The following is a 27,618-nucleotide window of genomic DNA, read 5'->3' as shown; positions in this document are numbered from 1 at the left end:
TGCTGCTGGCCTCAGCCAAGCCCCTTGGAAAGACTGGACACCACGCTCAGAATTGGTTTCATTTTCCTTTATTTTTTAAAAAAAGCCCCTAAGTTCTATGGCTTCCAGGAAGCATCAGAGAAACGGAAGTGCCATTTCTGTACACTTTTTGTAAAGCAAGACCTAGACGCACACGCGGGGCGCCCCCAGCTGCTCTGCCCTCAGCACGCGGGCCCCAGGGGACCACGGGGGCCGCACCGACGGGCTGCCGGCTCCACACGCACCTGCGGGGCTCGGATGGGCTTTAAGGCGCTTGTCTCCACGGCTCGGCCGGCAGCGCAGAGCGACACAAGGAGCCCACGGGCCACGCGGTGGCCACCCCGAGAGTTCCAGGCCGGCGGCTCCACGAGCAGGTGTGCAGACCCCCCGCGGGCTGCGCCCACCGGCCCAGGCTTTGGTGCAGCATTTCAGTTGGGGGCCGCTCTCATCCCGCCTTCCCCTTTGGTCTGGGGAGGCCCAGGGCGGGCTCACCCCTGGCAGCAACGCCCCGCAGCGCCCCCTCGAGAAAACGGCCTTTGGATCGAGGGAGACAAGCTGCACTTTATGACACTAACGGGCGAGCGGCGGGCTGGACGGAGGCGGCCGCGCTACTTACTCAGCAGACGCGCGGGGGCACAAGGCAGGGCGGCCGCTGTGGTTTTCTCTCTTCCTTGTTTTAAATAGTTAATGCTCTCGGAGGGGAGGACTAGACACAGGTGTAGAAATCTCGGCCAAAGTCTTACGTGAAGGAAGTGACCCCACGCGGGGGCTGGCAGCTCTGCCGGGCCTGCAGTCTGCGTCCAGCGGTGGCCACGCGGCCGTGGAAAAGCGGGCCCCGAGGGGCTGCAGCGGGAGGCTTCAGAGGCCACCGCCCCGGGGTCACTTGTGTCGCTGCAGAGATTTTCTCTTCCTCCTCTTGAAGAAACAGCAGCACCTGGAAGGGGCGGGCACAGGCTGGGAGGCGGCGCAGGCTGGAGAAGAGGGGGATGGGGGAACGGGCGCGAGGGGGTGGGCCCAGGGAGTCCCAGCCCCCAGCAACCTCGGGGGCCTTACTTGGTGTCGTCGGCCACCTCCACCTCTGCGGGGGCCGTGATGGGGGCGTTGGAGTGGCCAGCGGTGGGGTCATCGGCATTCAGCTCCCCGTTGGTGGAGTTCAGTGCCTGCAGGGCAAGAGGGGCACGGGAGTCCTGTAGGCCCTGCTCTCCCCACCCCCACGCTGCTGGGGTCCTCGGCCGGCCCCTCACCTGGTTTTTGCTGTATAGCAGGGCTTTTTCCCGAACCTGAGGCTGCGAGGGCAGGTCGGTGTGGACCGTGCCGATGGGCGTGGGCTGCAAGGGGGCAGGATGCGGCTGAGGCCCGGCAGCCACCCCCCGCCCCACGTCACGTGCCAGCCACCCCCGCCCCCGAGCACAGGGGCTTCAGGGTCCTTGCCAGCTGCCCCCACGCGCCAGGGGCCCCCCTCCAGCACCAGCCTCCCCTCCGCCCACGTACCAGGGGCTTCCCGGCCCAGTCGTACTCGTAGTCGAACACGAAGCCGCTGCGGTCAAAGAGGTCGGTGAAGAGCTTGCGCAGGTAGTCGTAGTCCGGCTTCTCGAAGAAGTCCAGGCGTCGCACGTAGCGCAGGTACGTGGCCATCTCCTCTGCGGACAGCGACAGGGCTGGGGGGCGTGGAGGAGCAGGGCGGCGGCACTGGGCAGGGGGTCTGCGGGGAGTGCGGGGGACGGGGGGCAGACCCTCACCTGGGAAGCTCTCACAGAGCACCTCGATGGGCGTGGCCCGCTTAGTGTCCCCGATCTTCTGGTAGCGCTCCTTGAGCGTGTCGGCCTGCAGGAAGAGCGCGGTCGGCACCGAGGCGCTGCCCGCAGGAGACCCCCCAGCCCCGCCCCGGCCCCGGCGCGCCCACCTTGAGCCCCTGCCAGGGCAGGCTGCCGCGCAGGAAATACATGAACATGTGGCCCAGCGCCTCCAGGTCGTCACGGCGGCTCTGCTCTGCGGGGGGGACGGCAGGTCAGCGCAGCCCTCGTGCCCCCCCGCCCACCCCGCACGCCGCTCACCCTTGCCCAGGTGCGTGTTGATGCTCATGTAGCGCGCCGTGCCCGTCAGGCTCTTGTGCTCGCGGTACGGGATGTGCTTCTTGGTCTCGGGGTCGATGTACTCCTTGGCCAGGCCAAAGTCGATGATGTGGATGGCGTGCTGCCGCTTGGTGCCCGGTCGCCCCACCAGGAAGTTCTCGGGCTTCACGTCGCGGTAGATGAGGCTCTTGGTGTGCACGTACTCCATGCGCGTGATCTGCGGGCGGGCGGGCCTCAGCGGGCTCCCTCCGCCCTGCCCACCTTCCCTCTGCCGCCCCACAGCGTCCGGCCCCCTCTCCCTCCCGCGGCCCGCACCAGCTGGATGGCAATCATGAGCACTGTCTTGAGAGTGAACGTGCGGTCGCACAAGTCGAACAGGTCCTCCAGGCTGGGTCCGAGCAGCTCCAGCACCATGGCGTTGTACTTCCCGCACGGGCCGAAGTAGTAGACCTGAGGGACGCCCTCTGCGGGTGGAGGACACACAGACTCACGCGACGCCCGGGCGGGCTCCCCCTGCGCTCCCACACCCGGCCCCGGGGTACCTGCGGCGCTGAGCTGCTTGTAGAAGCGGTACTCCAGGTGCAGCTGCGGCGCCCGGGACTTGATGGGCTCCTGGGAGGGACGAGGGGACAGATGGATGTCACGCAGGGCGCAGTCCTGCCCTCCTCCCGGCCCGTGGGGACAGCCTCTGCTGGGGGCCGGCGAGGGGCCTGCCCAGGCTGGGGACTGGGGAAAGGGGGCAGGGCCCGGACTCACCAATTTGATAGCTACGTATTCATTTGTATAGAGATTCTTTCCTGTGGGAGGAGAGGCACGTCAGGTCAGCAGGACCCCCAGCACACAGGAGACCGCTCACGACCCACCCGTCCAAGGGGCACCTCCTGTTCTGCGGCAGCCCTCCTTGAGCGTGGCCCAATCCCTCCCGGACCTGGAAGGGAAAAGGATGGGCCCATCCCTCCCGGGCCCGCAAGGTACTCCCACCGGCCGTGGGAACCCGCATCTGCCCCCGCACCCTCATCTCCTGGGCCCCCTCCCTGCCGTCCTGCCCTCTCCTCCAGCACCGCCCCAGAGGCCAACCCTGCCTCCGCCCACTCGGGGCTGCTCCCAAGTCCTCTGCGGGATCCTTCCCGCCAGCACGCCAACACGCTCCAACTTCTCCCATCTAAAAAAGTGAAAACACAACAAAGAGTCCTGGTGACCCCAAGGCCTTTCTTCAGCTCCAGCCGCAGGGAACCTGGAGGAGACATCACACCCCTTCCACACACCATCCCCCCACCGTCCCCAGAGGCTCTGTGAGGCCCCCCCCCGCCACCTGACCTATGCTCACCGCTCCAGCCTCTAGGGACCCCGAAGGCACCCCCCATTCCACAATGCCAGGAACTCCGGCCTTGAGCTGTACACGTCCAGAGGACAAGCCCCGCCCCCTCGCTGTGGAGCAGGGGCCCCAGCCAGGAGCCCATCAGGAGGGAGCGTAACCTGCGTCCTCAGCTTAGACAGACATGCCTGGGGCAGGACATCTCACGCGGCCCATCGCTGGCCCACGTGGACCTCCAGGTGCCCACGGAGAACAAGCCATGGCGCTCAACCTCACGAAACTGCAAAAACACGAGCTGTTCACCTGCTACAGTTCCTACCAGTGGCTGAGCCCCTGGGTGGCCGTCTGCATGCACAGTGTGGGCCAGCCCCTGGGTGGCCGTCTGCATGCACGGTGAGCGCTGTGCACACGCTCCACCCTCTGCCCCTCCCGGTGCTGCCGTCCTGCCTTTCCAGCTCCTGAGCTCCGACTCAGCCCCACGGTGCGCTGCTCCTCCAGGTGACCTCACGCCCGAAGTGCCGTGCTGCTGCGTCTTATTTCTGAGAGGATCCAGTGTGGGAAGAGGCCTCAGCTTCCTCTCCATCCCACTGCAGTGGGACAATCTGGGAGACAGCTGCACCAGGCCGTTCTGCCCCACCCGTGGGTGGCCAAGACACCGGTGCGTATGACCCCACAAGCCCAAGTCAGGGGCCCGCATGCCTGTCAGTCGGTCCCCCGGGTCCCTGCCCATCCCGGCTGTCTCATCACTGTGGTGCTTGGCCTGGAGTCTTCAGCTCAGCCTCAGTTCCTCCAGGGCCTTGGTGTCCGTCCCCGTCTATAGAGTCAGCTGGTCCCCAGACAACTGCAGGGGTGGCCCCGAGTCTGCGGAGAACCGTGCCGTCCATGTCTCCAGAGTTAACTTCTCTCAGCGATGTTTTTACTGCTCAGCGTAGAGTGTGCGGCCTTTGAGACTCGGCGATGTTTTTACTGCTCAGCGTGGAGTGTGCGGCCTTTGTGAGATTTGTTCTGGAGGCACCTGATGGGTTTTGGTGCTCTTACACGATCGGGACTATTCTTAAATTTTTGTTTTCCAGTCGTTGCTCCAACAGAGAAATACAGTCGATCTGTGTTGGCACATGCAGCAGCCTTACCAAACTCATTCCTTTCTAATTGTTTACTGAAAGACTACTCCGGCCTCCGCACGTGGGCAATCAAGCCGTCCGAGACAGGTCACAGCTGTATTTCTTCCTCTCCCAGCTTTCTACCTCTCTGTTCTGTTCACTGCCACTGTGCGAAGGGGGTGCCCGCAGGGGCCCCTCCTGCAGATTCCACTCCTTCGGTTACTACGAGTAAAAGGCACCCAGCGGCAGAGAAAGAAAGCGCCCATCTAGTCCTCCTCATTTTCATTAAATAACAGGCATGCCTCTTGTGTTTCCCCGCCACTCTTTATGATGAAAGTTTCACACATTCAGAAAAGCAGGAAGAGCTGGGCGCAGGGAGCCCCACACCCTGGCTGCCTGGGTCACACAATCCGCGATTGCTCTGTTCTGTTTGCCATCACCTGTTCATCTCATTTTCAGATGCGTCTGGAAGTTGCAGACCTCAGCACCCTGCCCCCTAAACACTGCAGCCTGCAGATCAACTTCAATTTGTACTTAGTGCTTGTTTTTCCCTTGGGAGGAGGCATTTACCTGGGAAACGCACAGCATTTGATGAGCTTTGGCAAATGTGTGCTCCTGGGCCACCCCGATCCCGTGAGGACAGACAGCGTCACCGCCACCTCACCTCCTGAGAGGCCACCCCACATGCTCCCTGCTCCTTGGGGTTCCCTGCACACGCATGACGCGGCTCGCTCTGGCTTCCTGCCCGGGCGCGTCCGTCGCAGCACGGACACACCTGGCCCGTCTCCAGTGTCCGTTACTGAACGCTGCGCACGGGCCTTCCTGTCACTTCTTGGGCAGGTTTGCTGGCTTGTGCTGCGCACGGAGCAGAAGTCCTGTCCAGGGCCAACAAGGCGAGGTGCCCTCCACGCCCCCCAGCCGCTTGTCCGTCTGCTTCTGGGTGGTGTCTGTTCAGATCTCTGGCCCAGTTTTAATCGCAGCACCTGTTTTTTTATTGCTGACCAAGCTGTTGTCTTCTCCTGCGTCCCGGGTAACAGCGCTTTGTCCAATGGTGCTCAGCAAATAGCACCTCCCGGTCTGTGGCTCGCCTACTCGTGTTTTTTTTTTTTTTAATTTAATTTTACTTATTTTTGGCTGCTTTGGGTCTTCGTTGCAGTGCACAGGCTTCTCATTGCGGTGACTTCTCTTGTTGCAGAGCTCGGGTTCTAGACGCGCGGGCTTCAGTAGTTGTGGCACGCGGGCTCAGTAGTTGTGGTGCATGAGCTAGTTCCTCCTCGGCATGTGGGATCTTCCCAGACCAGGGATCGAACCCCTGTCCCCTGCATTGGCAGGAGGATTCTTAACCACTGCGCCACCAGGGAAGCCCCCCTACTCGTGCTCTAAACAACATTTCTGGAAATTTAAACTTTGATGATGCCTAACTGATCCTTTCTGGTAATTGGTCATCTTATTCTGTGTCTTGGTCAAGAAACCTCCTGTTTTGACTGTGCACGTGGGGAAGCCAAAGTCCTGGAGTCCAGATGAGTTGAAGGTGAGAGTGTGTGTGCGCGCACGTGCATGCAGGCATCTGAAGTCTGGATTTACAGCTTCCTGGGGACCTCGGGTGCTCCAGGCTCTGAGCCTCACCAACAGCCAGCTCAGCAGTAGGTGTGAAAAGTGGGAGAGTCTGCAAGGCCTGACAGAGAATGCCTCCGGGGGACCATGAGCAGAAGGGAGATGCCGGGGCTGCACAGGGCAGGAGGACGCTGGAGCCTCCACCACCCAGAGCACGGAGGCCACCCTGAACCCCCCGGACATTTGGCTGAGAACCCAGAAAGCCCACACACTGGGAGGGGGCGACCCCAGCCCTTGAGTAATGCCTGCTTGCCACCCACCCTATCAAAGCTGAGAAACAGTCCCTGGTGGGGTCATGATGAGTCGCCAGGATGAAGCATGATCCAGGCCTCACGTGTGGCACCCACATTGTCCAACAGACAATAAAACATCACTAGACATGTGAAAAAAGGAACAGCACTGCAAGAAGGAAAAACAGCGCCAAAGGCACCACAGACACAGCATTTAAAATAGCTACTGCAAAAGGGAACGCTCCTACACTGCTGGTGGGAATGTAAATTGGTGCAGCCACTGTGGAGAACAGTATGCAGGCTCCTCAGAAAACTAAAAAGAGAGCTACCATGTGATCCAGCAATCCCACTCCTGGGCATATATCCAGACAAATCTATAATCCAAAAAGATACATGCACCCCTGTGTTCATTAGCAGCATTATTTACAACAGTCAAGACATGGAAACAACCTAAATGTCCATCAACAGAGGAATGGAGAAAAAAGACGTGTACATACACACACACACACACACAGTGGAATACTACTCAGCCATAAAAAACAATGAAATAATACCATTTGTGGCAACATGGATTGACCTAGAGATTATCATATTAAGTGAAGCAAGTCAGAAAGACAAAGACAAACACCATATGATAGCACTTATATGTGGAGTCTATCTATGAAACAGAATCACAGACATACAGGACAGACTGGTGATTGCCAAGGAGGAGGGGTTGGGGGAGGGATGGAGTGGGAGGCTGGGGTTAGCAGATGTTAGGTAACACGTCAGCAGATACAAGGTCCTACTGTATTGCACAGAGAACTATATTCAGTATCCTATGATAAACCAATATGAAAAAGAATATTTAAAAAAGAATATATGTATAACTGAATCACTTTGCTGTACAGCAGAAATTAATACAACATGGTAAATCAACTATACCTCAATTTAAAAAAAGCTGGGACTTCCCTGGTGGTCCAGTGGTTAAGAATCTGCCTTCCAATGCAGGGGATGCAGGTTTGATCCCTGGTCAGGGAACTAAGATCCCACACGCCGCGAGGCAACTAATCCCACATGCCTCAACTAGAGAGCCCATGCACCACAACTACAGAGCCCATGTGCTCTGGAGCCTGCACGCCACAACTAGAGAGAAGCCCAGGTGCCACAACTAGAGAGAAGCCCGTGCACTGCAACAAAGATCCCACGTGCCGCAACTAAGACCCAATGCAGCCAAAAATAAATAAGTAAAATAAATAAATATATACTTTTAAAAAGCCATTGCAAGTATGTTCGAGGATTTTAAGGAAAAGATGGGCAAAATGAACAAGCAGATGGGAAATCTCAACAGAAAAATAAGGGAATCAAATGGAAGTGAAAATACCGTGTATCAAATGAAAAATTCAGTGGATGTATCAAATAATATATTGGACGCTGCAGAAGAAAAAAAAGGGTGAACTTACCATAAGGCAGTAAAAACTATCCAGGCTGAAGAAAGAAAAAAGACTGAAAAAAAACTTGAGAGGAACCTGAGGGACCTGTGGGACAGCATCAAACACTCCTAATGTGTGACTGGAGTATGAGAACGAGAGGAGACTAAACAAAGGCAGAAAGAACATTTGAGGTAATGATGGCAAAGTTTTTCCAAATTTAACAAAAGAGTGTTAATATACATACCCTAGAAGCGCAATGAACCCAAAGCAGGATAAACAGAAAAAAAAAACCACACCTAAATTAAGGCCGAATCAACATCTGAACCCAGAGATGAAAAAATCTTTGCAGCAGGCACAAGACAAGACACACTATATACAGGAGAACAGTGGTCAACAGTAGTCATCAGGGAAATGCAAATAAAGTCCACAGTGAGGCACCACTTCACACCCGCTAGCACGCTCCAAGTGGAAAAGCCTGACAACTCCAAGTGTTGATGAGGATGTGGGATACTGAGAACCTTCACACGCTGCCCGCGGGAGTTCAAAGGGGTACGACTGCTTTGGAAACCAGCCTGGCAGTTTCTCATAAGCACACGTGACCCAGCACTTTGATGAAAACACTCATACACGAGACTTGAAGAAAGGTGCTCAGGGCAATTTTATTCACAACACCCCAAATCTGGGCACAGCCAAAGGTCCCTGAGCAGGAGAACGCACGAACAAAATGGGGTGCAGTCATACAGATGGACAGAGTAACAAACAGCGACTAACTGCAGGCCCAGAAAACCACAGGCACTGAGCCGGAGGAGCCTGGCAGGAAAGAACACAGTTGCCCCTCAGCCTCCAGGGGAATGCTTCCAGGAGCCCCCGAGGATACCGAAATCTGCAGCTGCTCCAGCCCCTGACATAAAACCCCACAGCACAACCAGCACAGTCAGCCCCTGTACCGCGGGCTCCAGCCCCTGACAGAAAACCCCACAGCACAACCAGCACAGTCAGCCCCTGCACCGCGGGTTTCGCATACTGAGGTGTGGAGCAACAACCAAACCTCGATCCTTAAAGAGCGTTGTAAGCCAAAAGCCACTACCCCCGCAGTCCCCAACGCACGCTCCACCATCTGTTTACCCAGACCTGTGCTGTTTAGGCTGCGGCTCCCAATGCCAAGGCCAGAACCCAGGACAGCCATCTGGGTCCCCAAAGCCACAAGGGGCACCCCCAGGCTGTAGGACAGGACTGGGCCGGGGGACGTGAGTGTGCGTGTGCCAGCCAGTGTGCGTGTGGGCACACATACGTGCACACACTAATGGGGCAGCAGGGTTGGGGCGCAGAAGCCCCGTCGGGGAAGCTGAAGAGTCAGCCACCGTGCAGCACAGATCAGGCTGGGCACGCGGGGCCCCGCACCCGGGGGAGGCGCCTGTCTCTCCCACACCTCCGCCCTTCCCGTGAGCAGTTTGGGCCCCTGCTGCTGGCAGTCCACTGGCTCAGACCCAGAGCCCAGGGCAGTGAGGACCCGCTGCTGATCCCATCCCAGCGCCTCTGGCATGGCCAAGGTTCAGGCTCAGGACATGCCTCTCCCGGCCTCGCAGGCCGCTGGGCATGTCAGACACCAGCAACACCAGCTGACAGACAGACACGGACCACTGGACGGGGGCTGGGGGTCGCCCACCACTAAGCTCCAACCACTAAGTGCTGTGCAGGAGATGCCCCTGGACCCCCACCTCCGCGTCACCAGCCTCCTGAGCTCTGTGGGCCTGGGGCCCCTGGCACAACCGCCCCACAGCTGTCGGGATCCAGCCCTCTGCAGAGCCTCCTCCGGGGGCAGGGAACAGAAACACACACGCGCTTACCTGCGTTCCCAGCCCTCACGTCCACCCCCGCCCCCGCGTCCCCGGAAGTGAACGAGCGGGGCTCACCTAGCCGGAGCTCCCCGAAGTTGCCACAGCCTATCTTCTTCCCGACTCGGAAGTTGGGGCCCACCATCAGGACCCCCGAGCTGGTCCCCGAGCTCCGGACGCCGTGGCTGCTCCGGCCGGCGGCCTTGGACATTCTCCGGCCCTCCTCCGACTCCCCTTTCCCTCCTTTCTTGTCAAAATCCATAAGTTTGTGGTACCCTGGCCTCTCCACGGTGACTCTGCTGCCGTGCAAATCCCGGCTCCACGGAGACCTGTGGTCGCGGCGGCTCTTCAGGGCTAGCACCCCATGGCGCCCGGCGGGCTCCTGCTAGTGAGACGCGGGCGCTCGCGAGGGCCCGGCCGCAGCGCTCTTCTCGGTGGCCTTGGGGTCACGCATGGGGGGAGGACACATGCTGCTGACGGGTCCCGGGAGCTCAAATCTCGTGGCTCTCGGCTGCAGGAGAAACAGAGGCACGGGTTAGAAGGCCGCGATGCGCCCGCCCGCCACGCGCCCCGGGGCCCAGAGCACAGCCTGGCAGGGGACCCGGGACTGGGCGTTAAATGGTGGCGGGACCGTGTTCTGGAAAGATCTCTGATATGCAGGTGCGACCTGTGACCTTCTAGGGGCAGAGGGGAGGGAGGCTCGTGCAACCTGTGACCTTCTGGGGGCAGAGGGGAGGGAGGCTCGGGCCTCCGAGAATTCCACGTGCCGCCTGCCGGCCCACCCCAGGCTAGAGGACGGCTGTGCTGGGAGAGGAGACGCCTAGTTGAGCAACAGAGGCCCCAGCACTGCTCCTCCGAAGAGGACAGGTGCAGAGCAGAAAGTGCCCGAGGCTAGGAGACAGGCCCCTGCCACAGACCTGGGGGGCCTCCGAGCTGCCTCTCCCCCACCCCACCCCTGCCCAATATCCAGGTGACATCAACGTCCCTGGGCCTCGTTCCAGGAGCCCGTGACCCTGTGGACAGATGGGTGACCGGCTGCTGCTGCAGGAGAGTGAGAGGGCAGGAGGGGCTGCAAGGGCCCCGAGTGCGGGCAGATGGGCTGTGAGCCTGACAGGGCTGGCTGGACACGCGCCCCCAAGGCGAGTCCGGCCTGGCCTCTCCAGCAGAAAGCTGGGGCTGTGGAGGGAACGGTGGGCACCCCGATAGTCCTCCAGGTTACAGGGAGGGGCTGGCCACCCGAGCTGGGGGGTGGGGATACACTCCCAAGGTCTGTCTGTGGTGCCGGCTTCTCCCTCCTCCCCCCACCACGTGGACCAGTCACCCTGCAGCTCAGACAGACGGGGCTCTCCCCTGCCAGCTGGCCTAGCCTCTCAAGCCACCTCCTCCTCTCACGAGGGTCACAGGCCCTCGCCTCCTCTTGTCCCCTCTGGCCAATTCTCACGCCAAAGCCACAGGAATCGCTTTAGAAAGAAAACACTAACCTGCTCCTATGACACCTCCCCACGCCCTCTGCCTGCCCAAGCTCCCCTCGGGCCCAGACTGGCCACTGCGAGGCTCACACCTGTGCTCCCCTCCCCACCAAGCACTCAAGGGCTGACACCTGGTGGAGGCCACGCCCCCGAATGCCTGCAGGGGTGGGGGGAGGTGAGGCCAGGTGAGGGCCCTGATGCCAGGTAGGCGGCCCAGCTGTAGCTCATCCACAACCCATGAAGGCACCCGGGGGAGCCCCCGGCGGGCTGTGGCAGGACCAGCACTGAGGCCCGGTGCCCTGGGGGGGGCGATGAGGGGGTCGCCTCCCACCCCCGTGGGTGCCCGAGCCCCCAACTGGCCTCCCACATGGCCCCCAGCGCCCCCACCTACCACCGAGGGCCTGATGCTCGGAAGGGCCAGCCAGCAACCGTGTGTCACCGACGGCACAGGTGCCAAGAGTCGCAGGCCGAGGACAGGCCCAAATGAGGGGGCCTCTGGCCATGCGCCTAGAGGCAGGCCCACAGCCGGCAGGACGGGGTGGGGAGATGCTCACACACGCGTGCACACGCCAGTCCATGCTCGGCACCCACGCAGGTCATCGCTGCCCGGGGGGGCGTGCAGGGCCGGAGCAGCCAGAGCCTGGGAGCCCAGGAGATGCCCAGACAGGCAGGGGCCCAGGCTTCAGGACAAACCTCACCATTTAAGGCCGGCAGCTTCCCAACCACATGGACGGTGTGTGTGGACAATGCGACCCCAACAAGAACCGTGCGCCCAGCTCCGCCACTGCCTGGGGTTCCCACCAGCCGACACCCCGGCACCGCAGCCGCGCCACCTGAGCAAGGGGCCGGCCCGGGGCCGCGCGCCCCCGCCCGAGCAGCGCTGTCCGCGCCTGTGGACGACACACTGGTCGCTGACCAAGCGGTGCCCCTGCTCGGGCGGCCACCCGTCTGTCTCCACCTTCACCGGCTGCACTCGCAGGAGATGGATCTGAGCCAAGGGGACGCCACACGGGCACTGCAGGCCCAAAGGCAGGCAGGGAGGGGCGTGGCCCAGAATCCGGGCCCTTAACAGAGCAGGCCACTCCCCACACCCTCGGCGTCTCAGGGGTTCCGACGCCACGGGCCAGGCCGCTCCCCACCTGTAAGCGGTTAGTTCCCTGTGGGGGGTGGGCGGGCGGACAGCTGTTCACCATCAGGAATTTGGGAGTCAACTGGGAACAGCTGTTACAAACTTACAAGGAAATAACTACATTAAAAACAAAGGAAATAGTGGGACCTCCCCGCTGGTCCAGTAGCTAAGACTCCATGCTCCCCAATGCAGGGGCTCCAGGTTCGATCCCTGGTCAGGGAACTAGATCCCACATGTCGCGCGGCAAGGCCAAAATAAATAAAGTGGACAGTTCAACGGTTCTTACTGAACCACAGCTTATGCTTGCAGAGTTGTGCTACAATCACCTCAAATTCCAGCACATTCCATCACCTCAGCAAGAAGCCCCGTCCCCATCAGCAGTCACCTCCTCCCCCTCCCCAGCCCCTGACAACCACGAACCCACTCTCTGTGTCTGTGGATCTGCCTGTTCTGGACGTTTCCCATCAGTGGAATCGGACACCGTGGGTCCTTCTGTGTCTGGCTTCTCTCACTGAGCATCGTGTTCTCAGGGTCCGTCCACGAGTGTCAGGGCTTCTGTCCTTCTTGTGGCGGAGTGATGCTGCTACGTGTGGAGGGCACGCTCATCCACAGGAGGACACCCGGGCTGTGCCCACCTTTGGGCTGCGGTGAACTGTGCGGCCGGGGCGTTTGTGTACAACCCCCAGGAGGCGAGTGTTGTCTCCCGGCTCGGACCTAGGCTGCAACTGCTGGGTCAGGTGGAAGTTCTATTTTAATTGCCAGAAGAGCTGCCCCCCTCCTGCGCCCGCCCACGCCCTCCGCATCCCCCGGCATTGCTGCCGCCCAGCTTTAGGACAGCTGCCCGGGGCGTGGGGGTCCTGCTTCACCTCCGGGCACGCGTTGCCCCCAGAGCCCATGCCAGCGCCGGACACGCGCTCACCTCACGGGTGCCTGTGGAAAAGGCACCCAGCAGTGGGGGAGGTGCGCACAGGGACCAGGTGGAGCCAGGCTCAGAGCGGCCAGATGCCTGACCACACGGGAGACTGCACACGACTCACTTCTGGAGCCGCTGAGAGGCCAGATGGAGCAGAACCGGGCAGGAGGCAAACACTCCCTGAGATGGGAACCAGCCGGCATGGGATTCCTGCAGAAAACTGAGTCCACCACCCCTGGTGCCCAGCCCCCTGCGTCTGCTGTTTCAAGACCTGCACACACGCAGCGAACCCGTGCCCTGTACACCCTGGGCACCTTGTGCCCGGACCACACGCCTGGACACGCTACCCTCATTCATTCTGCTGAAGTCCTCCCAGATTCCATAGAGAGGGAACACCAAAATCTACAGGCCACCCCGCTGATGGGATACTTAAGGGTGGTTTCCAGCCGGATTTTCTTTCTTGTCAGAAAGAAATTAAAAACACATGCCTGGGGACTTCCCTCGCGGCGCAGCGGTTAAGAATCCTCCTGCCAATGCAGGGGGCACAGGTTCGAGCCCTGGTCTGGGAAGATCCCACATGCCGTGAAGCAAATAAGCCCGTGAAGCAAATAAGCCCGTGTGCCACGACTACTGAGCCTGTGTTCTAGAGCCTGCGAGACACAGCTACTGAGCCTGCGTGCCACAAGTACTGAAGCCCACGCACCTGGAGCCCTTGCTCCGCAACAAGAGAAGCCACCGCAGTGAGAAGGCTGCGCACCACAGTGAAGAGTAGCCCCCACTCGCCGCAACTAGAGAAAGCCCAATGCAGCCAAAAATAAATCAAAAAAACAACAAAAAAAAAAACCACCACATGCCTGTGCACACACACGCAGGCACACCAGAGGTGGATGTAAAACCCACGGGAATTTCAAAGATTAAAAGCTGAGCCCTGCGATCTCCCAACTCCTCGGCTCCACTCCCCGAGGATGCCCCGCGCACTCCCGCCAGGCACTCCCGCCTGCAAGCGGCAGAAGCAGCCAGGGTGCAGGGCAGGCAGACGCCAGCAGCAGGCCACCACGGGGCCGTGAGCTCAGGGGGACGCACACACAAGCGGGAGGGGACGAGCGCCGAGGTTCTTAAGGAACCTCTGAGGATGGTTTCCACGCAGACGAGGCCAGGAGGACTGGGCGCATCTGCGCCAGTGCGGGGCGGGCGCCTCGCCGTCCCGCGTCCCGCCGCCGCGACCCACGCACCCCCGCGGGCAGGGATTCATGTCTGGGTCCCGCTTTGTGCAAGCAGCTTTTATGGGGCGGGGGGCCCTGACACCGCCCAGCCCCACAGCACACACAAGGAACCCCTCCCAGGGCCCCACCCCTCTGTACTCCAAGCCCACCCGCCTGGGAGCCTGTGCCCCGCCACCGGCATCTGGCTCCCTAGCAGGCCTCCTTTCCGGGCCGCGACCCCCGCTTTCAGGCCAGGCGGGAAGTGCTCTCGGCCCCAGCCCAAGATCCACAGAGGCACGGCCTTCGCCTCCGCCTGGCCTCACGTCCCCAGGTGCAAACCCTTCCGAGCTCACAGAACCTCTGACGGCCCCAAAGCCACGAGACACGCCTCCTCGGGCTTGTTCAGAAGCGCCCCTACCCCCAGGTGCTCACTCCCAGGCCCTCACTCCCAGACCCTGCAGGACGCAAGCCTCAGGGTCCGGCGACACTCCCCTCGGCAGACCCTTCTACTCTGCCGCCTCCCAGGATGGCTTGTGTTAGGTGAGCGCTTACTCCGTGCCCAGGGCTCGGGCAGCAGTGGGTTCCCGGCCACAACCCCCAGCAGCAGGCCTGTTCTCCCGGTCACACTGTCCAGCAGGGGGCCCTCCAGCCAGCGCGGAGAGGCACGTTCGCAAGCACACCTGCGGCAGCCGGTGGGCCGAGAGTCCAGGAGGCGCCATGCAGAGACGGGCATGACCGGGCACAGCAGGGAAGGAGCCCTGTGTGAGCCGAGAGCCAGGGCACAGCCCGCGTCGACAGGGGCTGCGGTGCTAGGCGCACCGTGTTGGCCCCCACGCCCCGATGTCCACGGGGCTCCCGGCGGGGAGCCAAGGACAAAATCAGAGACTCTGGCGTGTGTACTCCCCACCCTGGCCCGCAGCCCACACGCGACGCCAGAGGCCCCACCGCAGCTCACCCAGCCGGGCCGACAGCAGCAGGGCAGGCCTACGGCCCCCCCATCCGCCTCCTGACAACAGGCAGGCGTGTGGCCACCACGGGGAGGCGGGGGAGGAGCCCTAGACCCTGAGCCTCCCAGGGACAGGACGCCAGCCCTGCTCACCCCGCAAACGAGAGCAGCCACCCGCAGCGCGCACGGAGGGGTCGCCCCACCATCCACAGGATGGTTATCCTGGGTCCCCTCCTGGGGCCTGAGGGGGGATGGCAAGAGCGAGTCCCCCACTGACCTGGGGGGAGCAGGGGTAACAGAGAGTGGACACAGGGCTAAAACCAGAGCCAAACGTTGCCAGGAGCCTGGGCGTCTGCAGGTGCCCCCCGGCACACCTGGGGGACCAGGAGGCAGGTGTGTGTGATGCCAGCCCCGGTGCAAGCGTCGAAGCTAAAACTCATCATGGGGGCGGTGTACCCAGTCCTTGACCCAACCCTAAAACAAAGCCAGTCTCGATCCAACCAACATGGCCCTCAGGTCCTCCCAGGGGCACCTGGACTCTCCCCCCATGCAGGGAAGGCCCTCCAGGGGTGTGGGCTCTGCTCAGGCCCCCATGGCCAACTTAAATTCCACAGGCCCCGCTGAGCCCCGACGACCCACTCTTGCCCCCCAGGCCAGTCCCCAGGCGGCCCCTGGCCTGCCTTCCAGCTCCGGTGAGTTACCTGCCGTGTTCTCTGGGGGGTCCTCCATCTCGTCAGGGCCTGGGCCAGGTCCCCTTCGTGGAGGCCCCGGGAACCCCCTTGTCTGAGCGCCTCTACCCAGTGATGTCACAGTCCCTGGCCGACATCACAGGCACAGCCCTGGCCCAGAGGCAGGGCCAGTCTGGGGCGGAGATGGGCAGCCTCTCTCCTGGGGGCGGCCCCTCGGAGGCTGCCTGGCTCCACCGCACACGGCAGGCCCTGGTGGGTGCCGCCTGGGAAGTGCCGGGACTCTGGTGGGATCGTGGCTGCGGCCCCCTTTGAGGCACCTCCGGACACGCGTGTCCCTCCATCAGGCTGAGCCCGTTTCCGTCCCATGGGGCCTTGGTGACACGTGTAGGGAGGGCCTCCTCCCCAGGGTCACCCAGAGCCGGGGTTGGCACCCCAGCAGCCGTGAGCACCCCGAGCGTCAGGTCTTGGTGCCTATGCACTGCTCCCCAAGAGGGACCCGGACCCTGGAGACGCGCCGGCCCTGGGGCCGCAGCCTAGAAGCTTGAGGTCACCGCAACGTGGAGTTACAGCACAGAGCTAGGAAGTGGCCCTAAAACAGTGACCAGCCCCCGGGACGAGGTCGACACCTAAATGAATTAGGCAGAAATGGGTCACAACACACTGACTGACAGACAAGGGAACGCGACCTGAGGAGACGGGAGAGGAAGGGGCACCCCACCCGGCGGAGGCTGCAGGTAACCGCCACCAGCAATGCTGGAGCACGCCGAGGCGCAGCCCGGCATCACCTTCTCAGCAGCCACGAGGAAAAGTCCGTGTGCGGCACAAGCCGGCTGCTGCCCAGACGCTGCGCCCCCTGGAGAAAGGGGTGGAAGGGGGCCAGACTTCACGCTCGGGGGCAGCCGCAGGCTCGGGGTCATGAAGAGCAAGTGTGGGCAGAGACACACAGGTGCACAGCCAAGCTACAGGCGAGCCCAGGAGGACTGGGGAACTGACAGCGCTTTCCTTCAAACCTCTCCACAGACTTGAAACGTTCTCACGACAGACCCCACAGCCTCAGCCCAGAAGTCACCGGGCGCTTCTGTGCAGGGGCGACTCGAGAACCTACCGGAGGAGTGCTCGGCAGTGACCCCTGGACACAGCACCTGGAACGAGCTGAGGTGCTACATCGTTCGCAATGCTGGGAACGGGTGGGCCCGGGCCACGGGCTCACTGGCCTGTTCTCGCTGCGTCTGGGCACGTTTAAAAACCTCCCGACAGAGAGCTAAAAGGAGAACAGGCGGGGGTCGGGGAGGGCGGGAAGGGACACAGAAGGAGTCCGATCACGGGGACGGCGGGCGTCCAAACCCCACATGATGCCAGGTGGAACACAAGACAACTGGAGGCGCAGAGACAGGGCCGGGCCGGCCGCACGGGCACAACTGGCCGTCCTGCCCCAGGACACGGGCCACGCATTCACAGAAGGCAAACACACAGAAGCGCGCTCGGTGGCACCAGGCACGTGCCAGGAGCTCAGCACCGCCGGGGCTGCCGCACACTGTCCTGGACGAGCAGGTCTGGAACCTTCCATCACCGCGGAGGCTGGCCTCTCCCTGCAGCCCCTCCGCCAAGGCCTTGTCCACACCTTCGCAGTGAGCTAGCCGCCCGTGGAGGGGGCAGCACCATCCCAGCCCACATGACAGGCCTTGCGTGACCCCTCGTCCTGGGTGCTCAGGTCAGTTGTGCCTGCACTGCAGCCCCATATCGGTCCCAGGAGGGGGCTGAGCTGTGTCCCCCAGAGACACGTCCCACCCCTGGAGTCTGGGACTGTGACCTTATCTGCAAACGAGGGTGGGCCTGAAGCTGTGACGGGTGCCCTGTGAGCAGAGGAGACAGAGACAGGGAGACGGCCATGCCCCCCACCCCAGGAGAGCGGGCGACACCAGCACAGCCCGGGGGCCTGGGGCAGAGAGGACGTGGGGTAGAGAGGACGTGGGGCAGCATGGACTCTGGCTGAGGATGACGTATGAACACGGGCCCATCAGCTGGGTTGCGGGAGGTGCTGAGGGGCTGGTCGTGGGCACACGGGGACCCTCTGAACTGATTCACAGCCTCTCTGTAAATCTAAAACTGTTCTAAAACAAAGTCTGTTTAGGGACGTCCCTGGTGGTCCAGTGGGTAAGAGTCCGCCTTCCGATGCAGGGGACGCGGGTTCGATTCCTACTGAGCCCACACACTCTGGAGCCCATGCGCCACAACTAAGAGAGAAGCCCGCGCCGCAATGAAAGATCCCACGTGCCACAACTAAGGCCCAACGCAGCCAAAATAAATAAATAAATAACTTAAAAAAAAAAAGTCTATTTAAAAAACAACCCCGTGGCTTCCCTGGTGGCGCAGTGGTTGGGAGTCCGCCTGCCGATGCAGGGGACACGGGTTCGTGCCCCGGTCCGGGAAGATCCCACATGCCATGGAGAGGCTGGGCCCGTGAGCCATGGCCGCTGAGCCTGCGCATCCGGAGCCTGTGCTCCGCAACGGGAGAGGCCACAACAGTGAGAGGCCCGCGTACCGCAAAAAAAAAAAAAAAAAAAAAAAACAACCTCCACCTCCTCTAGCAGCTCCCCCAGTACCCACCCAGCACCCACTCCAGTCCTCACTCCAATGTCACCCACCCAGCCCCTCAAAGAGCATCACGGCGCTCACCGCCATCGACGGCAGCCCATCCACCCAACGCACTCCCCAGGGACACAACAGGTCCGGGGGGAACATGGCGGCTACTCGCTGAAAGGGGTCCGAGAGCACGAGGGGCAGAGCAGGGAAGTAACGTGAAGGCCTCTGAGGGCCAGAGCGTGGGGCGGGGACACGTGCGCCGATGGAAACGATGGAAACCTGGGCTCCCAGGCCAGGTGCTGGGAGAGGCACGTCAGGGCCCTCAGAAGCGGCCCCCGCGCTTCCACAGCAAGGAAGCCAGACTGCAGCCCAGGGGCTCCTTTGTGCCTTCCCTGCCCCTGCCAGCAGGTGCAAACTTTCCTGAGCTCAGGAGCAGGGCGGGGGAAAGGGTGGGGAAGAGGGTTCTCAGCACGGAGCCTCACGCGGAGCCCCGGCTGGGCACGGAAGCGGGGTTGCTGGGGTGGAGGGGGACACGCAGACGCAGGGGCCGGAGAGACACACGAGGGAGGACATTAAGGGGCCCCCCAGAGCACCTGCAAACTCGCCAGAAAACCACACCCACCAGCCCACCCGTCCGGCCAGCCCCCCACCGGGTGAGGAGTCAGGGACAAAGACCCGGGCCCTCCCCTCAGGGCCGGGGGCATCACGAGGCAGCTGCCTCTGGGAAGGAGGCCCAGCGCCTGCCCAATGGGCCGGGCTCCTGCATCCAGGCTGGAGCCTGCACGGTCCTCCCTCCCCAACCCCCCACCTGGACCTGGTGCACCAGGAGCTTGCCTGAGGCCCACAGGGCTTCGTTTCCCATGGCGCAGCCTGAGACGGTCTCTCTACCCCACACGGAGGAAACCCGCAGCCAATCCCGACGGGTCCGTCCACAGCGTGTCGCTGGACCCGCTTACAAACACGCCCGTGTTGTTCAGCGGTCTGGAAGGACTTCACCAACGCGTGGCTGGTGCCCACCTCCTAGATTCTGAGCAAGTGCTTAAGACATTCCCACGCTTTGTCGTAACGGCCATTCTCCTCAATGTGCGTGTGGCTTTTGCTACTGAAAACACCAACGAGAGGACAGTGGTTTTGTGGTATCACAACTGGGGGGGCCACCTGGCCCTTTGGGGCCTGCCGGTCACTCCAGGCACTGGACACGCCTGCTCAGAGGAGAGCAGCCGAGGGCGCCAGGACCGAAGTCCACGGGCCAGCCCGTTGTCTGTGATGTCAAAGGGCAGGACCAGCCCCAGCGCCCACATGCTCCAAAGGGCTGGCATTCTGGAAAGTGCAGGGCAGTGGGAGAATGGTCTTCCAAAAACCGGCCAGGGTTCCCAGGCTCTGAGGAGACAGACACCACCACAAAGGACAGACCCCAACCCAGGACAGGAAAGATGCTGGGAGAGGCCAGGACACAGAACCTGGAGAGGAAGCTGGTGGGGACATGGACAAACAGGACCCTCACCCATGGCGGGTGGGGCAGAAGGTGGTGCAGCCGCCATGGAAAACAAGCAGCAGTTCCTCAAAAGTTAAACACGCAGTCCCCACTCGACCTACTCCGTGTCCACCTGAGGCAACTGAGAACACGTCCACGCACACCTGTGTCTGCACATCCACAGCAGCATGACTCATGACGGCCAAGAGGTACACACGACCCACATGTCCATCAATTGAGGAGTGAATAAATAATGTGGTCCCTCCACACACAGGAACATCACTCAGCCACGAAAAGGAGTGAAGCCCTGACACTCGCTACCACGTGGATGGACCGTGAGACCACGATGCTCAGTGAGAGAAGCCAGACACAGGACACACAGGGTGCGACTCCACTGATGGGAAACGTTCAGAACAGGCAGATCCACGGACACAGAGAGTGGTGAGTAGCTGTCATGGGCTGGGGGGGGACTGCTCATGGGGACATGGTTCTTTTGGGGGTGATGGAATGTTCTGGAAATGATTTTAGTGACGGCTGCACAATTTGTGAATACACTAAAACCACCAAGGTGTACTCTCCAGCGAACTGCATGGTCTGGGAGTCGTACCTCAGCTAAAACCGGGGGTGTGTGTGGCATCTCCACAGAGCTGTCTGGAGGGGCACAGGGCGTGAGGCTTGGCAGGCAGCCCAGAGAACAGGGCTTGTCCAGCGCAGATCAAAGTCCGACGCACGTGCAGCTGCCAGAGCCACGCCTCCCCCTCCCACCAGTTGAAGCAGCTTCTGTGACAGACACGCAATAAATCCTTCAGAGGACAAGGGGTTCGTGCCCACAGGAAGTAAGAGACGCAGACACCGGCGAGAAGGTGGGGAGAGGAGGAAGGGCTGACTCACGGCCTCGGTCCTTCCCAGCAGCCCGGGACAAGGCCCCAGGGGCGCAGAGGTGTCCCCACGATGGCCCAGGACGGGCTCACGCTCACCTGGGCACACTCAGGAGCTCCCTTCTCGCCCCAGAACTGCCCCGCTGGCCTCTGGCCCCGCTCAGCGAGCAAGCAGCACCCTGACTTTGGTCCCCCAGACTGGCCGCGAGCTGGAGCGCCTCCACTGCCCAGAGGCTGCATCAGAGTCACCAGATGCCCAGCCCACCCCCAGATGCGGAGGCCGGGGCAGGGCCTGCAGCCGCCTGGGAGCACCACCTCCTCATTGCAAAGGTCCCCCTCCACACCTCAAGGCCGGCCACCGGCCCCAACCCACTGAGGCCAACACAGCCCCGAGCCCCCGATGGAAGGCTGCCACCAGCCCGGGGTGGCCAGACACAGAGAAAAACACAGGGCGCCCAGCTGACACGGAAATTTAGATAAGCAGCTAATAACTTCTACTACAAGTATGTCCAATGCACTATTTGAGGCCTATTTATACTAAGCAATTTTCGGTGGTTTGTCTGAAACTAAAATTTCACTGGGCACCCCACACTGTTATCAGCTACACGTGGCCATGACTGACAGCAGCGCAGACAGCCTCTGCCAGGACTCACATTGCCAAAGGCACTGATGTTTCCTACTCAAGTCCGTGTATTTGTTAAAATCAAGCGTTTCCGATGAAAACTTAGCTTCCAAATGGTGATGAGCCACGAGTATGGATATATACCCAATAGGAAGGACATAAGCCGCCTCAACAGTAACTTCTCACACCAATTAACGTTTCAATGATCATACCTCAGAAAACAAAATTAAATGACGTAAATGGAGCGTCACCTGTTGCTTTCTACTTTTCAACCAGGTACCAGCACACTGTCCACCATCCACACGGCTTACATCCTGTCTGTCTTGCGGACCAGGGCTGGGGAGCCTGATAGACACCTGGGCCTCCAAAATACTCCGCACCGCCCGCAAGCTGGGTACTGTCATGACCATTTCAGACGGGGAAGCCTAGGCTGGGGTGTGAGAGGCGCCGGGCGCGCCCTGCAGCCTGCCTGGGTGAGGGGCACTACCCAGGGGCGCGTGGGGACTGGCCGGGCTGGAGCCCCAGCTTTGGAGGGAAGGCAGTGGAGCGTCCAGGGGAGACGGTCTCCTGATTGGCTCTGCCCCCTTCATCTGGCCACAGAGGAAGCTCCAACTCCCCAGGCAGCAGCCTGGAGGCCAGGGGCGAAACCAGGAGGGAGGATGAGGGTCACCCTTGGACGAGCAGCAGGGCGGCCCGAGGTGAGGGGGCAGACACTGCCCCATGGGGGGACCTTGGCCGGCCACCACGTCCAGTCCACATGAGCCGCATCCCTCCGGGCCTCCCCTCTGCCGGTCCCCTCCCCACCTGCTTCCACAGACTTCCAGCTCCTGGGGGCAAAGGTGGGCCTGTGGAGGCCCAGAGACGCACTCAGGGAGCACCTGAAATGGGCACCCACCGGGCCCTCACAGCAGGCTGTGGAGTGCAGGAAACACCCAGCTGGGGTGCTTGCCGGGCTGATCCTGCCGCCCTAACACCGCGCAGCGCCTGGGATGTTTGCGGCTGTCACGACGGGGCTGCCCTAGAGAATGACCCGGCCCCAACGCCCACAGTGCCGAGGGGAGAGACCTGGTTCTAGAAAGAGTCCCTCATGCAGGTTCCCGCTAGACCCATGGCTGCAGCTTCAGGAAACAAGCAGCTCATGACTGAGGGCCGGCAGTCCGAGGGAGGGCCCAGGCCAGGGCGGGAGCTCCCCAAACTGCCCCCGTGCAAGTGTGAGAGCAAAGGTGGAGGTGGGGCACTGGTGGGGCAAGAGGCGCACAGGGTGGCACGAGGGGTCCTGGGAGCTATCGGCACTGACCTGGGCCCTCCCGGCCCGCTCGGGTTAAGCTACGCGAGCGGCTGGCTTCAAGGCCAGCCCGTCCATGTGGGTGATCCCCGAGACGGTGCGGCCTGGCACACAGCACGGTCAAGTTTCTGTAAAGACACCAGTCTCCCAGCGTGGCCCCCTGAAATGACACCCAAGGCCTGTTCTAGAAGCAACGAGGAAGGGGGCCTGCACGTGTCCCCAGGCACCTCCCCCAACCTCAGCCCTCGCCACCCCACCGTCCCCCCACGAAAGCCCCCAGTCTTTCCGGAATTCTCTGCCTGGGATTCGTAATCTCAGCCTACTCCCCAGCCAGCTGCCCCGCGGCCCCAGCTGGGTCACCCACTGGGCGCCCAGCAGAGCTCTGCCACGTGCCTACCAGCCAAGCTCTGGAACCACAGCGAGCAGAGCCCCCCATGACGGGCACGGCCGCAAGGGGGCACCGCAAACACTCACCAAGGCCCCACAATGAGCGACGTTGCCCTGCAACCCTACGTCCTGCAGGGGGCTGGCGGGGGAGCGGCCTGGCCCCCAACACCAGGCAGGGCTGTCCCCTCATTCAAGAGGGCGGAAGTTCCACTTTTGGCTGCATTAGGCCTTCGTTGTGGTGCGCGGGCTTCTCGTGGCAGTAGCTTCTCTTTGTTGCCGAGCACGGGCTCTAGGCTCACGGGCTTCAGTAGTTGTGGCGCACGCACTTCAGTAGCTGTGGCACACGGGCTCAGTTGCTCCGCGGCTTGTGGGATCTTCCCGGACCAGGACTCGAACCCGTGTCCCCTGCATTGGCAGGTGGATTCTTAACCACTGTGCCACCAGGGAAGTCCCCAAGAACAACTTTTTAAGACTGAGGTGCATCACAGACCAACGTAAAGTTGTGATACATACCGTATATCTATTTCTACCTTTTTTTTTTTTTTTTCCCGGTACGCGGGCCTCTCACTGTTGTGGCCTCTCCCATTGCGGAGCACAGGCTCCGGACACGCAGGCTAAGCGACCATGGTTCACGGGCCTAGCCGCTCCGTGGCATGTGGGATCTTCCCAGGCCGGGGCATGAACCTGTGTCCCCTGCATCGGCAGGCGGACTCTCAACCACTGCACCACCAGAGAAGCCCCTATTTCTACCTTTAAATAGCGATCCTACCATGACCCAGGATGACCCGGGACCAGATCCAGCACCTGGGTGCCCCTGCCCGCCACTGGCAGGAGAGGCTCCGAGCAGCGGGAGGACGGTGGGCAGCTCTCTGTTCTCCAAAGGACGGGCTGCTGGCGGGGGCACCGGGGGAGAGCAGTCCCGCACCAGGGGTGCTCAGGCACTGCAACATCTGCACTTGCTGGGACCTCCTGCCGCCCCGCACGCACTCTGCACGGGCTCTGCAGGCTGGGTCTCCGCGGTGAGGGGAGGGGCTCGCCCTCTGGAATTTAAGCACCGCGGTCTGTTCCGAGCAACCTGGCTTCTGCCACTCACTGAAAGGGGCTTACAGGAAGGGCTGCGTGACAGCAGGGCGGGCGCACATCCGTGGACCGTGCCGGGTACCAGGGGACGCATGGGGTTCGGAGAAGGAAGTGCTGCTACCAGCCACTCTCCCGGAGAGTCCCACCGACCCTCTGCATGGAGCCCCGCGCTACAAAGGCGGGCGTGGGCTCAGCCTGGACCAGAAGCTCCTGTGGAAGACAGGGCAGGAGGGAGGGGCTGAGGCCAGGAGAGGAGATGGGTACTCGCAGCCCCTGTGGGCCAGAGGAGCCCAGGGAGCATAGGTCTTCCTACTGGAGGTCACTCAGGCCTCACCTCCTCATCTGTAGGATGGGCACTTGGGCCATCGCCCAGCACAGGCCCCCCAAAGCTCCCAAACGGGGATGGGCAGACACGGAGCTGCCCGAGGTAGGGCCTTCCGCACCTACCAGGTCTCGGGCCTGGCGGACCCTTCCTCCACGGCGGAAAGATTCCCGACCCAACGGCCAGAGCTCTCCCGAGCACACCCCGCTGCCTAGATCACAACAGCAAGGCCCCCATTGGGCGTGACAGCACCAGCTGGACCCCAGACACTGACCACGACCCCAAGCCGCACGCACCACCCATGCTGACCCACCCAACGCCCCTGGCCATGACACCCCGCTGCCAGCTCCCTCCCCAGGCTGCAGCCTGGTAAGGCCTCCCAGTAAGGCCTCTGGGGGGAGGGGGGGCAGGCAGCAACCCAAACCCACAACAACTGTGAGGAGAAAACCTGCTGCTCTGAGGTGGCCCAGGCAGCACTGGAACAAGGAGTTCCTGGTGCTCCAGGACGTCCAGGGGAGGTGCTACTTCCCCAGGTACAACCTTGCGGGGACTGGGCCCACAATGAGGGCTCGCTCAGACCCACCAGTAAACCCCCAAGGACACAGGTTGCCCCTGCAGCTGTCCGGAACGCCTCTGGGCTGGCTGGCTTCCCCAGAGCTGGGACGAACAGATAGAAAGCTTTCAGTGTAAAAAAAAAAACCAACAAACCTCACCTACTTCCTCTTGCAATCCAGAGGTAATTACTATGTAGCTGAAAGGAGGAGGTTAAGATGGAACCAGCAGCAGCAGTTCAGAGGAGTCTGTGTACACACAGCTCTGCTGTCACATCTCTGAGCCAGGGAATGAGACGCCTGTCCCCAACCCGCTTCAGAAAAATTTAGAGGAACTCGAAATCAGACCAGAAGACCCAACTGGCAACTGCACACGGAAAAACCAGAGCCGGGCTGGATGACCGCTGCAGACCCCAGGGTTTGGCCCACCCCTAGGGTGGGGGTCCAGCCAGCTCCTTCCCGACCTCCCTCCCTCCCTCCACGGGCAAACGCAGCACATACAACTGGCCCCCAGCCTGGGAGCTGCCCCCCACCAGCTGGACCCCCGGCCCACACCCACCACCCCCAAGTGGCCCTCCCATTCCACTCCTCAGAGATAGGGCCACAGACACCACCGCAGCCGGGGAACTGAACACCTGGGGCCGCGGAGACAGTGAGGCGGGCCTGTCCAAGCCTGTGTGCGCTCCTGGGGGCGCTACAGTCAACCCCCCAACCCACCTGGCCACGCGCCTGCGGAGCCACAACTTGGTGGAGACGCAGCAGATAAAAACGAACTCCTGGCGAGGACCACAAACTTCCCCCTTTCAAACCGGCGGCCCAGCTCAGCCGGTTCCCCTCAAGCACAGCCTCCACCTCCTTCCAATCAGAGCCATCCCCCAGCCCCCGGTCTTGCCTCCAGGTCAGAGCCTTTGTGCTCTCCCACGGATCTCTCACATCCCTGAACCACAGGAGCCCGTGGGGGCCCGGAAACGCCAACTGAGCCTGTCCGTGTCCCCTGGGGCAGGGACGGGGGACCCCCAGAAGCCCCTCAGGATGGATGTGTGAACAACCCTGGAGTCCCAGATGCTGGCCTGGCCAGGGTCCCCCTGTGGAAGGGGTTGGGGAGAGAATGCTAGGCTCCACCTATGTGCACAGAGCTCTCCAGGCCGTTTCCTGCAAACAATGCCATCCGGAGGCCAAGGGACTACCCCAGCTGCCCAAAGCCTGCCCAGGACGACGCCTCGGACGTCACAGCAGTGCTCTCAGCCCCCAGCCCGATACTGAACACACTTCCCCTGAGAAAACAGGGGAAGCACAGGGCAGGGAGGGGATGAGTGTGGCTGCTGGGCACGCAGACATCGCACTCCCCTCCCTGATCCGAAGTGTTTCCGGAAAACAAAGCCGGTGGCGAGGGCGGAAGGGGGAGGCGCAGCCAGGCGAGAGCCGGGAGTTCCTGAGCAGCCCACAACAGGTCCCCCAGACCAGACCCCTACTGTTGCTCCCCTTCCCTGCTCCCAGCTCCCCGCTAAAACCTGCAGGGCCACAGAGGGGCGAGTGTATGCGCCAGCGTGGGGAGGAGCGATGGGCCCAGTAGAGAGAGCTGGAGGGGTGGGAGGACGCGGGGAGCGGACCGTGGGCTTGAGCGCTGGGGGATGGTGAAGGGGGGAGGTGGGGTGGGGCTGAGGGACAGTGGGGGACACTGAGGTCTGGAGTGAGGGAACAGTAGGGTCTGGAGTGAGGAATCAGGAAGGACAATGAGGTCTGCAGTATGGGGATTAGTGGGGGTGAGAGGTGACAGGGCCTGAGTTCGGGGGTCGCTGGCGGCGGCAAGATCAGGGGTGCAGGGGAGAAGTGCTAAGCGGTTGGGGTCTAGAGTGTGGGGGTCAGTGAGCTGGAGGGGCAGTGGGGTCGCAGTGCAGGGGGCAGTGGGGTCGCAGTGCAGGGGGCAGTGGGGAAGCAGAGTCGGCAGTGCAGGGGTCCACAGGAAAGGGTCAGGACTGTGAGGTCCGCGGGGTGCGGGACACGGGATGCAGGGGTCTGCGGGGGTCCGAAGTGCGGATGTAGGGGCTGCGAGGTGCCGGAACTGGGAGGTCCTCGGGATATAAGGGCGGCGTGGTCCGGGAGTTCGCGGGGGTGGGGCCGCCGACAAGGGCGTCCGCGTCGTTACCTGACGGCCTCCGCCGTGGTCGTGGCCGTGGCCCCGCGGCCGGGCGGCCGGGCTGGGCGGCCCGGGCTCCCTCAGCAGCGCGGCGCGGGCCCCCGCTCCGGACCCCGTTCGCGCTCCGGCTCCGGCTCTGGCGCCCGCTCGGGCCCCCACTCCGGCGCCGCTGCAGCTGCCGGCCTCCGCATGTTGGGCGCGGGCTGTCCCAGCCGCGCGGGCGCCCGGCTCGCCCCGGTCTCGCAGCGTCGCTCGCGGCCCGCGTTTACGCCGCCAGCGTCGCGGGGGAGGGCCCGGCGCCCACTGCGCAGCGGCCGGCGGCCCTGGGGCGCGCGCGTGACGTCACCGCGCGGGG

At 62.2% G+C, this 27,618-nt stretch overlaps 1 protein-coding gene and 1 long non-coding RNA gene across 12 annotated transcripts; one reads left to right on the top strand and one right to left on the bottom strand.

Annotated features, from left to right (window-relative positions):
• Window positions 1-52: 52 nt before the first annotated feature.
• On the bottom strand, window positions 53-27,510 carry CSNK1G2 (casein kinase 1 gamma 2). 11 transcript variants are annotated; one of them, XM_073803490.1, is made up of 12 exons: window positions 27,273-27,502; window positions 9,675-10,107; window positions 2,847-2,887; window positions 2,633-2,702; window positions 2,406-2,554; window positions 2,073-2,307; window positions 1,922-2,007; window positions 1,758-1,842; window positions 1,510-1,658; window positions 1,263-1,346; window positions 1,072-1,178; window positions 53-972 (listed from the first exon to the last, which is right to left on the bottom strand). In XM_073803490.1, exons 2-12 carry the CDS (start codon window positions 9,856-9,858, stop codon window positions 627-629), a joined length of 1,536 nt encoding a protein of 511 aa, XP_073659591.1. In that variant the 5' UTR covers window positions 9,859-10,107; window positions 27,273-27,502; the 3' UTR covers window positions 53-626. The 11 variants fall into 11 exon arrangements, 10 of the variants coding, with proteins under 10 accessions (XP_073659591.1, XP_073659597.1, XP_073659594.1 ...); XM_073803496.1 differs by having other exon boundaries at window positions 9,872-10,107; window positions 27,273-27,499; XM_073803493.1 differs by lacking the exon at window positions 27,273-27,502 and adding an exon at window positions 3,168-3,252 and having other exon boundaries at window positions 9,675-9,813.
• On the top strand, window positions 16,552-18,240 carry LOC141278413 (uncharacterized). Its single transcript, XR_012331165.1, has 3 exons — window positions 16,552-16,678; window positions 16,965-17,101; window positions 18,076-18,240. It is a non-coding gene; the product is annotated as an uncharacterized lncRNA (long non-coding RNA).
• Window positions 27,511-27,618: the final 108 nt, after the last annotated feature.

Source organism: Tursiops truncatus, chromosome 3 (assembly GCF_011762595.2).
Source record: "Tursiops truncatus isolate mTurTru1 chromosome 3, mTurTru1.mat.Y, whole genome shotgun sequence".
NCBI lineage: Eukaryota > Metazoa > Chordata > Mammalia > Artiodactyla > Delphinidae > Tursiops > Tursiops truncatus.
The sequence above is the reverse complement of the archived record's forward strand: the minus strand, read 5'-3'. Positions and strand labels throughout refer to the sequence as shown.

Coding starts and splice junctions, on each gene's coding strand:
- CSNK1G2 (XM_073803489.1), bottom strand. CDS start 9,858: ATGGATTTTGACAAGAAAGGAGGGAAAGGGGAGTCGGAGGAGGGCCGG. Junction 2,008..2,072: donor CAACACGCACCTGGGCAAGG/GTGAGCGGCGTG, acceptor TCCCCCCCGCAG/AGCAGAGCCGCCGTGACGAC. Junction 1,843..1,921: donor TGCCCTGGCAGGGGCTCAAG/GTGGGCGCGCCG, acceptor CTCTTCCTGCAG/GCCGACACGCTCAAGGAGCG.